Source organism: Polypterus senegalus, chromosome 14, assembly GCF_016835505.1.
Source record: "Polypterus senegalus isolate Bchr_013 chromosome 14, ASM1683550v1, whole genome shotgun sequence".
In the NCBI taxonomy this organism is placed as follows: Eukaryota; Metazoa; Chordata; class Cladistia; order Polypteriformes; family Polypteridae; genus Polypterus; species Polypterus senegalus.
This window is the reverse complement of record NC_053167.1, coordinates 94,119,162-94,133,010: the sequence shown is the minus strand read 5'-3', so window position 1 is coordinate 94,133,010 and position 13,849 is coordinate 94,119,162. Positions and strand designations below refer to the sequence as shown.

Below are 13,849 nucleotides of genomic sequence, written 5' to 3'. Positions count from 1 at the left end.
TTCAAAGCCAGGTTAAGTATGATGTGTATTTTCTCTCTCATCCTAAAGTTTTCAAATTCCTCCAAACCCCCATACACCTAGTAGCAATCTGCTGGAAGATGGTGTGAGACCTTCAGACCCTCTAACTACAGTGTGTGTCACTCTGACTCTTTGTCATGAACATCGTCTGTAAAGTTGTGCAGAAATCAGTTTATGGCTGGAATCGTTTCACTGGTGTGAGCTTTTCTGGGCTTGGTGTGACTGATGGACACATGAAGATTAGGAGATACTCAGGAGAGAAAGAATAAGCTGATTATTTTTTTCAGATTCATGGTATATTGATTTTTGGGATTATTAAATATGGTATAAAAAACTGTTGTACTTGTGAAGGGCAATATGACCACCTATGGTTACTTTAAAAAGGCCATAAACCCCATGTCTATCCAGTTTTTGGTACAAAAAGATAATGATTTATGACCAAGAAAACACAACTGTTCGTTTATGGCTTGTGAGGTCATTCAATTTCTTCCGTCTTGCCTTATTGTTCCCTCATTTAAAAGCACTACTAGAACAGGCTTGGAATGATATACCTCAGGGTTAATGGATGGCTAACACTTCTCCATGGGAAACGCTTTAGTTTAAGGATGGAGGAAGAAGCCACACTCAATATTTATTCCCAAATATGTCATCATTTTTCAATATTGCCTCAAGTAGGCCTTAATGTAACCATTTGTAATTTTAATAATTTATTCAAATACTTATTAATCTGCACCCCTGTCAAGAATCTGACCATTTTAAGGAGAGTTCCGGTTGTCAGTTTCACTTATCTTTAAAGCATTAAATGTCCAGACTTGCTGGCTGTTGGAAACCAAATACATTTACAAAAAAGGAGCACATTTCTTGTCTGATTGGTGCTTCTGTCTACCAGCGACTGCTCAGTTACTGTCTTCGAAGCTGCCATTACTGCTGCAAGAGTGGAAACGCATGGTGCTCATCGGGTCAGATACATAACCTGAGAAGAGTAAACATAAATAACAGGGTTGTTAAAAGAATATATCACTGCCTAAAAAATCGTTGATTTTGTGTTGATTTGAACTATGAATATGTGTGGTAGAGGCATGCAAGAAGCAGAGGAAAACCTTTACTGAGTGAAGGGCGAAACACTGAATATAATTAGGAGGACATGCAGAAAGAGCCATGCCATTCATATGTACACTACAAGGTGTCACCCATGCGCATTTGGGAGTCAACCAAAGGGACCAGAAAACACCAATTCCATGCCAGGCCAGGGGACAGTGGGTTGCATTAAATCTCTCTCTCTTTTCTCTCAGCAGACAAGAGACTGAATACGGTCCAACAATGTCACTTCCTGTCCCGGCCCCGAGGACATCACTTACCTTGAGACACCTTAAAAACTCACCGTCATCCATACCAAGGCGGTTCTACTTTGAACTCAAACCTGTACACATTGTACTAAAACTTTTGCCCTTTTTTAGCCACGGAAAGTAAAAGGGTGGCTGCCCCAAACCTTTGTTGTGTGTCCAGCCATTTATTTCACATAGGCTAAGTCATGAAGATTAGTTTAGTGGCTGAGGAGCAACACAGAAAACCAGCCCAGCCAGCTCTATCCCCACCAGAGACTCACGGCGTGTCTATGTGACTGCTGCTAATCATGCTCATGCTCATACTATACAAATATGCTTCTTCTGCTTTTTCTTTCAGCTGCTCCCATTAGGGGTTGCCAAAGCGGATCATCTTCTTCCATATCTTTCTGTCCTCTGCATCTTGTTCTGTCACCTGCATGTCCTCTCTCACCACATCCATAAACCTTCGCTTAGGCCTTCCTCTTTTTCTGTTACCTGGCAGCTCTATCCTTAGCATCCTTCTCCCAATATACTCAGCATCTCTCCTCTGCACATCTCCAAACCAACACAATCTCGCCTCTCTGACTTTGTCTCCCAAACGTCCAACTTGACCTGACCCCCTAATGTCCTCATTTCTAATCCTGTTTATCCTCGTCACCCCCAGTGCAAATCTTAGCATCTTTAACTCTGCCACCTCCAGCTCTGTCTCCTGCTTTCTGGTCAGTCTAAGCCACCATCTCCAACCCATATAACATAGCTGGTCTCACTACCATCCTGTAGACCTTCCCTTTCACTGTTGCTGATATCTATCTATCACAAATCACTCCTGACACTCTTCTCCACCCACTCCACCCTGCCTGCACTCTCTCTTTTTCACCTCTCTTCCACAATCCCCATTACTCTGTACTGTTGATTCCACCATCCCACTGACCTCCCTCTCATTCACACACATGTATTCTGTCTTGTTCCCACTGACCTTCATTCCTCTCCACTCTACAGCATATCTCCACCTCTCCTCATCCTGCTCCCTACTATTGCTACAGATCACAATGTCATCAGCAAACATCAAAGTCCACAGGGACTCCTATATAATCTCGTCTGTCAACCTGTCCATCATTTTTCTGTGTATTTGTTTTTGTATCATATTTTGTGTATTCAGCAAAAAGTGAAAATTCTAGGAAGCATATGATACATAAATATATAAAAATATTTAAAAGCATTTATTAAGGTATCACAAAGGAGTTTCAAGCAGCAGTTAAAGGGGGGCCGGGAGAGCCCCAGCACAGTGACACAGGGCAGAGCAAAATCCTGTAAGAAAGATTTTCACACCACTAGGAAAAGAGCCAAACAGCACATGAATAAAGAAACAGAGGAAACTAGGGGGCATATATCCTGTTACATTCAGAATATGTTACTGTGAATGTGCAATGGCTGGAAGCACTCATGGGAAAAAAATGGACTGTACACTTGAGTGAAAATCTGCTTTGTTACCAACAGTTCAGGAGATGCAGCAGACACTGGGTAGTCCTGGTCTTCTAATTGGACAGGGAGGGTGTTGAGCAGCCATGCCAGTCGGTGGCAACACACAGCTCATTCCTAGCATAAGTAGGATTCTGCTATCCATAAGAGAAAGGAGACAACATAGAGGGTACCTTGAAGATCCTTAACACATTTCGGAGGGCTAAGGGGGAACCAAAGACTGCTGTTTGGAATTCCTGGAAACAAACAAGAGCCATCCCAACCATGGAAGAGTTTTTGGTGCTTGATTGGAAGGAAGCCATGGGTGTAAACCCACCTCATGTCTAAGGAAGATCAAGCCTCAAGTTGGAAGGAGAATTTAAGGTTTCACTTGAGGGAGAAAAGAAGTCAGCATTTTGGAAGAGAGTGGTACAATACACTAAAGGTGGGCAACACCATTGGACACACCAGTCAAAAGATAACAGGACTTATCATTTCATACACTTGCTTTTGCACTTAGCATTCTTCCTTTTTCTCATCTCTCTCTCTCACACTATTTAATTAAATTTAGGTACCATTTTATATAATTATAGCCTGCTTCAGATTGTTCTGAGGGTGGATACACACCACAAGAGTGTGTATTATTGTGGTAAAAAAAAGGTATGTTGTTCTTGATTACAGTCAGGGAGGAACTTGGCTACCCTGAATCAAGAATTCATTCTTCAGTCCACATAAAAACAAACATCCATCCATCCATGTTCTAAACCCACTTTTCCAGACTAGAGTCACAGGGAAGCTGGAGCCTATCCCAGCAAACATTGAGCACAAGGCAGGAACAAACAAGCCCTTGAAGGTGTGTCAGCCCTTTGTAGGGTGAACACACACACACACACATCACAGGTCAGTTTAGAATTGCCAGTCCACCAACCCTGCATGTTTTCTGACTATGGGAGGAAACTGGAGCAAACCCACATATATAAACTCCATGCAGGAAGCACCTAGGATATTAACCCATAACAACAGTATAAAACAGAAATAATAATTGGGGGGACGGTGGTCATGCATGCATGTGGTATATTGCATTCATCAGGCAAATCTGAAATGATTTTACTCTCTAAATTTGTCCTGAATAATTGCTTAGGCACCATAGCACAATAGTGCAGAAGATAATAGTGAACCTAATGAAGAAGTGGAGGTACAGTGGTTAGCACTGCCACCTCAGAGCTCCAGTTACCTGCTGTCAATTCAATCAATCAATCAATCAACATTTATTTATATAGCACATATTCATACAAAAAAATGTAGCTCAAAGTGCTTTACAAAATGAATAGAAAAATAGAAGACACAATAAAAAATAAACATAAGTCAACATTAATTAACATAGAATAAGAGTAAGGTCCGATGGCCAGGGTGGACAGAAAAAAACAAAAAAAACTCCAAAGCTGGAGAAAAAAATAAAATCTGTAGGGGTTCCAGACCAAGAGACCGCCCAGTCCCCTCTGGGCAATTCCCATCCTGGTTCCGGATTAAAGTGTCCATTACGTTAATTGGTGACTATAAATTATATTGAGAAGAATGAGCATTGAATAGTGCCCCATAATGGACTGGTACTTCCTGCGTTGCCTCTGGGGCTGCCAGTACAAGTTCTAGCTAACTGTGAGACCAAAATGGATAAACAGATACAGAAACTACATGGCCTTTTATATGACTACCTAGTAGTTAGTATTTGGCAGGCCTGTTAGCCTTGTTCTATAGCTAGCTGTCCTCATTCAGCCATAATGGCAATGATGACAATCCATTTTAAGCAGCTCCCATAACTCTAAACACATCACCAAGCACCGGTGTGTTTTATGCATTTTTGATTTATTAGATGTGCTTTCATTACATGCAATTTTAAACATTTAATAATATTTCCATTCACTTTCTTTACCTGCTCTGTCTAATTTGGGGTCACTGGGAGTCAAGACCCATCCCTGCAGCAAATTCTGCAAAGTGGGAACCAACCCGGGACGGCAATTCATTGCAAGGAATGTTTAATAATGTGTCATGAAAACTATCTTTAGTGCTATAGTTTACATTTTTCAATTGAAATATTAAGGATTTGCTTCATGGTGTTCTCTTGTGGTCACTTTCATAGAAAGATAGTTTAATAATCCATAGCCTGAAAACATTTAGAGTGTCTGCTGTAGGCAATGACATTTCTTGGGATACCAAGATTGCATCAGATATTTTCAGATATACTATAGATTTCAAGATGAAGACATACAGTTCTGATAAAAGTCTAATAATATTATTTTTTTGAAATCTAACAAGTCAATATATAGCACTAGAAACAGAGATCTGTGGATAAAAAGAACGTGTGGAGCTCTGAGATGCCAAATCACTTCTACTGTCCCTTCAACCTCAATCCAGCATGCAGTTCAAACCCCATCCATTTTGTTTTACCATTTCTGTCAATGGGTGGATACTGTAGGTTTTTTCTGAGCTCATCCAAGGAAAGGCCTTGTGAAGATCGACGACCGGTGCTAAAGAAAAAGAAGGATCGGTCAGGGAAAATTTTGTCAGGGTACAAAGAATTAAAAATCAAAATGAAGTAGTAGTAACTATCAGTGAATCACTTTCTGGTTTAACTCAAAACACCGTATGAGAAAAAAAAAAGGTGGTCTGTGGGATTTCCACTGTTACCACGTAGCATGACAAAGCAGCAATGCTTTGAAAAGCTTAGCATCAAATGAAGCTCCCATCGAAGTGCATCACGCACACGGGCCAGCTCTAAGGTTACAGACAAAGACGGGCTGTATTGGGTTTCCTTATTCTTACACACAATGTCTTCTGCACAATTTATTGATTGTATTTCTCTGAGAATTGATGCTTTTGTGGAGCAATTAGTGACAAGTTAATATGTAACATAATAGCAACCTTAGGGCGCACACTTCACTGCTGTTATACACTGCAGAATAATTGGGGATTTCAAAGACATTTCTTATAAAGGCTAAAATATACTGTATATGTATATACTGTATATAAAAATTACAAAAAATACACAAAAACACCAAAAAAAAAACAGATGAGATTAAATGCTGAGGAACTGGTTGTGCCAGAGCAGAGAAGTTACTTCTGCCTCTTTTAAATCCTGACCCTCCAATGTCATTATACAAATGTCAGTATCATTTTTATAGTACTCACTATTTAATACCACTAGCCATTAGTACTGTACTCTGGCCTGTTAGCCTTGTCCTGTGACCACGCTGTCCACATCCAGCCATCAAGGCTACGTGACATTTTAATTTAAGCATGTCCCCTAAGTTCAGCACCACGTAACATTAGAGAGGGACTGCCATAAATGTACACCGCAGTGATAAGTGCACAGGCATCATGTAACCGACAAAATAAATGTTTGGTTTTCTCCATTTGATTTGAATTTCAGCTATTTTTCCCACATTATATTTTTAATTTACAGGTCACCTTCTGGACAAAAAAAGAATCTCTTTTGCATTTCCTGCCCAAAACAATTTCTAGAAATGACACGGGGGCCTTATCCTGCACTCAATCAAGCATATATAGAGAGAAAAATATTTCCCCCTTTGGGGGCTAACATCTTTTGTGCTTTTTTACTTGATCACGATCGTTTTGCTTTTTTTGCCACAAAGTTACTTGCACAATGTTGAACCTTCATGTTATTGAATTCACCAGGCATATTTCGGCAGTGTCATACGCATCAGTTTCACTGTCTGTGTCATTGTCTGATGAACAAACTCACATTGTCATCGCTATCACTTGATTTAACTAATGGTTCAGTTTCAGTTTGTTCTAAAACTGGCTTTACAGTTTCTCATTTATAACCCACTAGCAAAATACCCGCGCTTCACAGCGGCGAAGTACTGCCTTAAGATTTTTATTAAGAAGAAAATTAAACCTTTTTAAACTGAGGGAAAATATACCAATAATTATTTGTTAAGGATCTCTTTGTATACCACATTGTGAGTTCGGCCCTCCGGTTGTAATATGACCAAGCTGTGCGCTGAGCTTACTCTTGAGCATGCAACGTACAGTTGGCCATGTGAACAGTAATCTTGTCTCAAATCTCACAGCTTGGATTGCTGCTGTCATAATCGGTTTGAGTTTCATGGTTTGTTTCAATTACGACAGTATTTGTAGGACTTGTGTTGAAGTGACATTCAGCATCTGTCAAGCATTGTAAGCACACAACCGGTTTCATCGATAACTTCACATCCAGCTTTTGAGAGTTTAAACATTCATAAACATCAAAGTGTCCACTACTGAAATCGTCACCTGTGAATCTAAGATGTTTAAGAGGCATTGGCGGTTGTCGAAAGGTGTAAAATATTTGGCCATTTCGGTACACTTGAAAGCGACAACCGAACAATTCAGCGGCAGCCATCAACTCACATGCAGAACCATAGGTGAAGGGCTTAAGCATTTCACTCTTAAAGTGCTCCTGTGTAGTATAATTATCTCCTGTACCGTCATCAGTCCACACCTTGAACCTGTCCCAGTCATTCAATACATAAGACACAATGTTCCTTCGGATATCAAGAGTGAGCCTGATATGGCCGTGCAATATGTAACAAAGAGAATAGAAAAGGCAGGTGCCATCTCTGGGCATGGAAACCACTCGGTAAGTGACAGTTCTTTGATCGATGGTGATCACCTCGATAGACATGTTAATGGGGTAATGCGGTTGGAACGATAAAGGAAATGGGTACCTGAACAATGTAAAGTAAGTCTAAAATACCTACACAATAACTAATCGTAATAAACAAACAATAAAACAGCAGAGAAGCCGTGGATGAAATAAAAAGGCTGTAGTTATCAGCAGGGAGACGTGAATCCCATTGCGAAGCAAGGAAGGGAATGTAGAGACTGGAGCGACGGACGGCCTTATATAGGCAGGCAGCCAACAACGTGGGAGGCATTGGGATGGGGGACCCAACGCCGCCTCACACAGTGACCGAGCTGCAGGCTATGGACGTATATATGTACGTAAGTAGGATTCAGTTAGCATTGGGAACTCACGTACCAAATTTCTTGAAGATGGGCCCATAAGTAACAAAAATAGTTGGAAAGTTCAATATGGCGGCCGACAGTGGCGTCATACCACTGAAATAAGTACGTACATTGGTTTTGGTTAGCGCAGGGAAGCCGCCTACCAAATTTTGTGAAGATGGGGCCATAAATAAGAAAGTTCAACATGGCGGACGTTGTCGACCATTATGACCGTTCACGTAGAATTTCAAAATGAAACCTGCTTAACTTTTGTAAGTAAGCTGTAAGGAATTAGCCTGCTAAATTTCAGCCTTCTACCTACAAGGGAAGTTGGAGGATTAATGACGTTGGAAAGTTCAATATGGTGACCGACAGTGGCGTCATACCTCCGAAATAAGTATGTACATCGGTTTCAGGTTAGCGCAGGGAAGCCGCCTACCAAATTTCATGAAGATGGGGCCATAAATAAGAAAGTTCAACATGGCGGACGTTGTTGACTGTTATGACCGTTATACGTAGAATTTCAGAAATTAAACCTGCTTAACTTTTGTAAGTAAGCTGTAAGGAATAAGCCTGCCAAATTTCAGCTTTCTACCTACACGGGAAGTTGAAGAATTAGTGATGAGTGAGTCAGTCAGTGAGTGAGTGAGTCAGTCAGTGAGGGCTTTGCCTTTTGTTAGTATAGATGTTTTGATTGAAAACTCTGCCCCACTCATGATTATTGCTGAGTTACCATAGAGTGACAAAATACATAGAAAAATTCATGATTTCATATTTTCCATTCATAAGATGGTAACAGAATACTGTACTGAGCGTTATATGGGCTTAACACTTCATATCTTATCAAAATTGGTTAAGCTGAGTACTAATCAGTATTAACTGTATTTACCCAGAATTCCAAGCCCAAGATACACTCTGACTTAATGCCAAGGAGGTTTAGTGTGGCCTTTGTCTTGTTGTGACCACAGATTTCAATGAAGGCTTTTATAAAGGTGACCTGATCAGGTGAGTTTCAAACAGACATCATTGGATACGAGTGCTTCTAATGAGCTTTTGTTTGTTTAGCAAATGGCAGTACCTTATTGCACAACTGTATTGCTGGCAAAAATGAACTGACAATTTTTTATGAAGATATAACACCAAACTAGAGTTTTCTTATTCTAGAAAATGCTATATTTCCATCCATCCATTATCCAACTCACTATATCCTAACTACAGGGTCACGAGGGTCTGCTGGAGCCAATCCCAGCTAACACAGGGTGCAAGGCAGGAAACAAACCCTGGGCACAGCGCCAGCCTACCGCAGGGTGCACAAACACACAGCCCAAGCACACACTAGGGACAATTTAGGATCGCCAATGCACCTAACCTGCATGTCTTTGGACTGTGGAGGAAACCAGAGCACCGGAGGAAACCCACGAACACGGGAGAACATGCAAACTCCATGCAGGGAGGACCCGGGAAGTGAACTCGGGTCTTCTAAGTGCGAGGCAGCAGCGCTACCCACTACGCCACAGTGCCACCCACTGCTACATTTCCTTTTACCATAAATACAGATATATTTTTGTGATCCAGTTACCATCCTCAAGTCATGAGATCAAAAACTTACTAAAAGTGAAAGAATATGAATTGTAAGTTGTATAAACTGATATTGTGCAATATGAGAGTCAGGGCAGTTTGTCTCTGTGTCAGAGGTAGATGGTGTCTGACGCAGTGCCTGCTGCCCGCTCTTCTCAGGTAACAACTGCTGTCTGAGGACGTGCCTGTTCAGTTGGATCAGTAAAAGTGCAGCTCACTTATTTTTAGATTTAAGCCACTTTGTTGGACTATACATTGCCTTCCACTCCTGAAGAATATTTGGATGGATCTCCAAAAACACATCTTGCTTGGTTGTGGTCTCATTAAGCCGGAGGAGTTCCTGGAGCATGAAGACATGCGTCTAATGTAACTGATCCACAGCAATTCAGCATGTGGTAAGCACAATACTATTATTAGGCTGTATTACAGGTTGTTACTCTTATTTGTGAATACACCGGAGAAATGCAATATTAGCAACTTATACTGCTGTCTTTGTGGCATAATAATTCTGCTTTATGCAGTCAGTAGTAGTATTTTAAAATAGTAGAAAATCAGCTGGTCATTTAGAATTTGTTAAAATGCTGTGACAACATTCAGCAGGATTTGCCTACAGACATAAAACATTAACCGAGATGGTATTTAATATACATTTTGCTTTACTGAAGGGAAAAAGTCAAGGAGACTCGAAAATATTATTTATTTAATAATATTTTTATTATTATGAATATTTATTATTAATTATTATTTGTATTTTGATATATCATCATTGCTTATGTTATTTTCTATTGTCTGCTATAAACAGACTTCTATTTTAATGTACTACGGCAAGATTAAAAGGAAAGAAACTAAACATTTAATAGTACAGCATAACTTATATTTTGTAGTCTGGTAAAATATATCATCTCATCTAATTGAACTCAGGGTAGTACAGTGGCACAGTGGTTAGTGCTGCTGCCTGCCAGCTCTGTAAACGTCCTTTTTTTTTCATCTGAATAATTCATTCTTCTCTCATGTGATATCGTATTTATAATACTTTTACAATCTTAAAGCTCAGTAAGCAGATTATAAAAACTGCAGGTTAGGTTGAGGGTAGCTGTAAAATTGTAGGTGTGTGAATGAATATGTCCTGCAATAGACTGGTGCCGCCTCTACGGTTGGTCCCTGAATTGTGCCCGATTCTACTGGGATAAGCTTTGACTAATCACAATACTTAAATGAAAAAAATAAATTTCAGTCTGGCACAAAAAATATAGTTGTTGACTAAAGCAGTGGTGCAGTTTGTCTGAGAATTGGCCTACAAAACAAGTGACACGAGCTTAACAATATTTGTCAGTCCAGACAAATTACCAACTGAGGGCCTACACAGAGGGAGTGTCAGATGAGTGTAAAGGCAATGCGGGCAGCTGTGCGAGTCATGGGTGGGCAGTCATGTAACAACATCGACTATTATGGAGTTGCACATTTGGGAGGCACGGTGGTCTATGGACTTTATGGAATGAGCCAGGCTGTAGCTGGCATCAGCGTTAAACTCATCCAAGTAAACATCCTTACCTTAAATGTCTCACTGTCACCTCTGGGCAGCCTACAGTATGTCAAAATGACCACCAAGGCTTGTTTAACTAGGCTGGGACACCTGTTAAAATCACTCAATGTTTTAACAAAGGATAAAAAGCCCATTTGAATTTTTTTGGTATACTTGATGGGCATCACAGGAAGGTCAGTGGTCAGCACACTTTAATCATATTTGGCCACCATTTATTTAGTATATAGAGGAATATTTTGGATAAAATGAAACAAATTAATGTATTGTAAAATGTGACAATAAGTAGATAAATAAATGATATACAAGCACAAACATTGGAGTCATAAAACATGTTCTTTTTTGCTTAATTCTTTATGTATTTATTTAATTATTTATTATTTATTTCATTGATACTGCACACAACATGAAACATGCTTTGCTCTATACAGTCCTGTGTTTTGATTGGTCACACTGTCACTACTTTGCATATGCTGATGAGCCAAAGGATTCCCAAGACAAAAAAAAAAAAAAAGTTGTGTCTGTGTATCCATTGAGGGCACAAGTGCAAGAAAAAGTAGGCCAGAACTACATCACGAAGCAGCTACTTTAATTCAAGAGGCCTTGAATTCATCGTCCTCTCAGGATGCATCTGACATGTGGCATCTGCACTTGATGGCCAAAGACTTATGTGCACTCTAGTGACGATTCACCAGTCAAAACACAGGACTCACTAGAGCCCACCATCTCAATTTCGACAAGTGAAAATGACAGTTTTCATTTCAAGGTGTATTTCATGTTGTGTACGGTGCCACTGAAATAAATAATTGCTTATCCAGGGTAGCTGGAGGCCATCCCAACAATCATTAAATGGTACACAGGAACAACACCTGGACAGAGTGTCGGACCATCAAAGGGTGAACACACACATACACTAGACGCATTTTAGCAATTACAGTCCACCTAACCTGTGTGTCTTTGGACTGTGGGAGGACACCAGGAAGTTCATATGGACAAGGGGAGAACATGCAAACTCCACACAGGGAGCACTCTGGAAGCAAACCCTGGAGTCCTTACTGTGAGGCAGCAGCACTACAACTATGCAGCTATGCCGCCCTGAAATCAATAAATTAAGACATTATTAAATAAATACATAAAGAAATAACCACAAAAACATGCATTGTATTTCATGACACATTTAATTATTTACATTTGCTTATCAATATGTTTTTATTTATTTTTTGTCACATTTCACAATTCATTTATGTGTTTGCATATTTATTTATTTATTTTATCTGAAACATTCCTCCATACTATCCCAGTGAAGGATACAATCTCTAACCTTAATTACTGTAGTCCAATTGCTTTGATCTTAGAGGTTAAGAAAGTATTACTTTCTACCTGAAGTCCATCACTGACTGTCTTCCTTGATCCACTTCAGTTTGCATATAGGGCAAATGGCTCAGTGGAGGATTAGATAGATAGATAGATAGATAGATAGATAGATAGATAGATAGATAGATAGATAGATAGATAGATAGATAGATAGGAAATGCAGGATAAGATATTAATCCCCAAAGGGAAATTCACATTCTCCAGCAGCAGCATACTGATAAAAACAATATTAATTAAATAATGATAAAAATGCAGTACAAGTTAAAAAATGCAAGGAGAGACTGCGAGGCAGGTATAACAGTCTATAATCTTGTATAATGTTAACGTTTATCCCCCCCGGGAGGAATTGAAGAGTCGCATAGTGTGGGGGAGGAACGATCTCCTCAGTCTGTCAGTGGAGCAGGACAGTGACAACAGTTTGTCGCTGGAGCTGCTCCTCTGTCTGGAGATGATCCTGTTCAGTGGATGCAGTGGATTCTTCATGATTGACAGAAGCCTGCTCAGCGCCTGTAGCTCCGCCACAGATGTCACAGATTCTTTAGCACCTGGACTTGCCTAACACTTATCTGAGGGTCATGTTTGTGGATTTCTGCTCAGCCTTCAACACTATTGTACTGGAGGTGCTTCAGAGTAAACTAATACAGTTAGGTGTACCCTATGGTGTCTGCCAGTGGATTATGAGTTTCTTGACAGTTAGCAAGCAAGCAGTATGTAAGACTGGGCCCCCACCTGTCGAATCCAATGTCAATTAGCATAGGCTCCCCTCAAGGCTGTGTCCTTTCACCCCTCCTATTTTTACTTTATACAAATGACTGTAGATCCATGGACAAATCTGTAAAACTCCTAAAGTTTGCAAATGACACAACCGTAGTTGGTCTCATTTCTAATAATTATGTGTCTTCCTGTCAAAGAGAGGTGAGCTGTCTTGTAAAATGGTGTTCTTGTAACAACGTGGACCTCAGTGCTATTAAGACAGTGGAAATGAGGATTGACTTCCACCAACAAGTCACTAACTGTCCACCTCTTCAAAGTAATGCCCAAATTATGTCTGTGGTTTAGTCATTTTAATCCCTGGAGACTACTTTCACTAATACATTAAAATGGGACAAGCACAACACCTCCATCATCAAGAAATCCAGGCAGAGATTGTTCTTCCTTCACCAGCTTATTGTTAAATTTTTACTCAGCCATCAACCAGATTGTTTAATGCAATTTGGAAAGTGAGAGGATGCCTGAGGAGTGGGAAGTATATTAGTACTGATTTTTAAAAAATAAGGGAGATGTGCAGAACTCTAGTAACTACAGGGGGATCAGATTGTTGAGCCATGGCATGAACTTATGGGAAAGAGTAGTGGAAGCTATTTTAAGAAGGTAGGTGATAATTAGAGAGCAGCAGTATGGTTTCATGCCAGGAAAGAGCACCACAGATGTGATGTTTGCTCTGAGGGTGTTGATGGAGAAGTATAGAGAAGGCCAGAAGGAGTTGTATTGTGTCTTTGTGGACCTGGAGAAAGCATATGACAGGGTGCCTCGAGAGGAGTTGTGGTAT

At 40.2% G+C, this 13,849-nt stretch overlaps 2 protein-coding genes across 4 annotated transcripts in view; one reads left to right on the top strand and one right to left on the bottom strand.

Annotated features, from left to right (window-relative positions):
- Positions 1-210: 210 nt before the first annotated feature.
- tnni3k (TNNI3 interacting kinase) overlaps positions 211-13,849 on the bottom strand; it is a 118,736-nt gene continuing 105,097 nt past the window's right edge. For 2 of the 3 annotated variants that reach the window (XM_039736150.1, XM_039736151.1), the window contains exons 24-25: positions 5,247-5,326; positions 211-991 (exon numbers count right to left, since the gene is read on the bottom strand). In XM_039736150.1, coding sequence (XP_039592084.1) covers positions 915-991; positions 5,247-5,326 — 157 coding nt within the window. In that variant the 3' untranslated portion in view covers positions 211-914. The remainder of the gene's footprint in view (positions 992-5,246; positions 5,327-13,849) is intronic. The other variant, XM_039736152.1, reaches the window with a different exon arrangement.
- The window catches only part of lrrc53 (leucine rich repeat containing 53), a 28,183-nt gene continuing 24,007 nt past the window's right edge, over positions 9,674-13,849 (top strand). The window contains exon 1 of the mRNA XM_039736149.1: positions 9,674-9,781. The gene's annotated coding sequence lies outside the window, so the exon portion shown is untranslated. The remainder of the gene's footprint in view (positions 9,782-13,849) is intronic.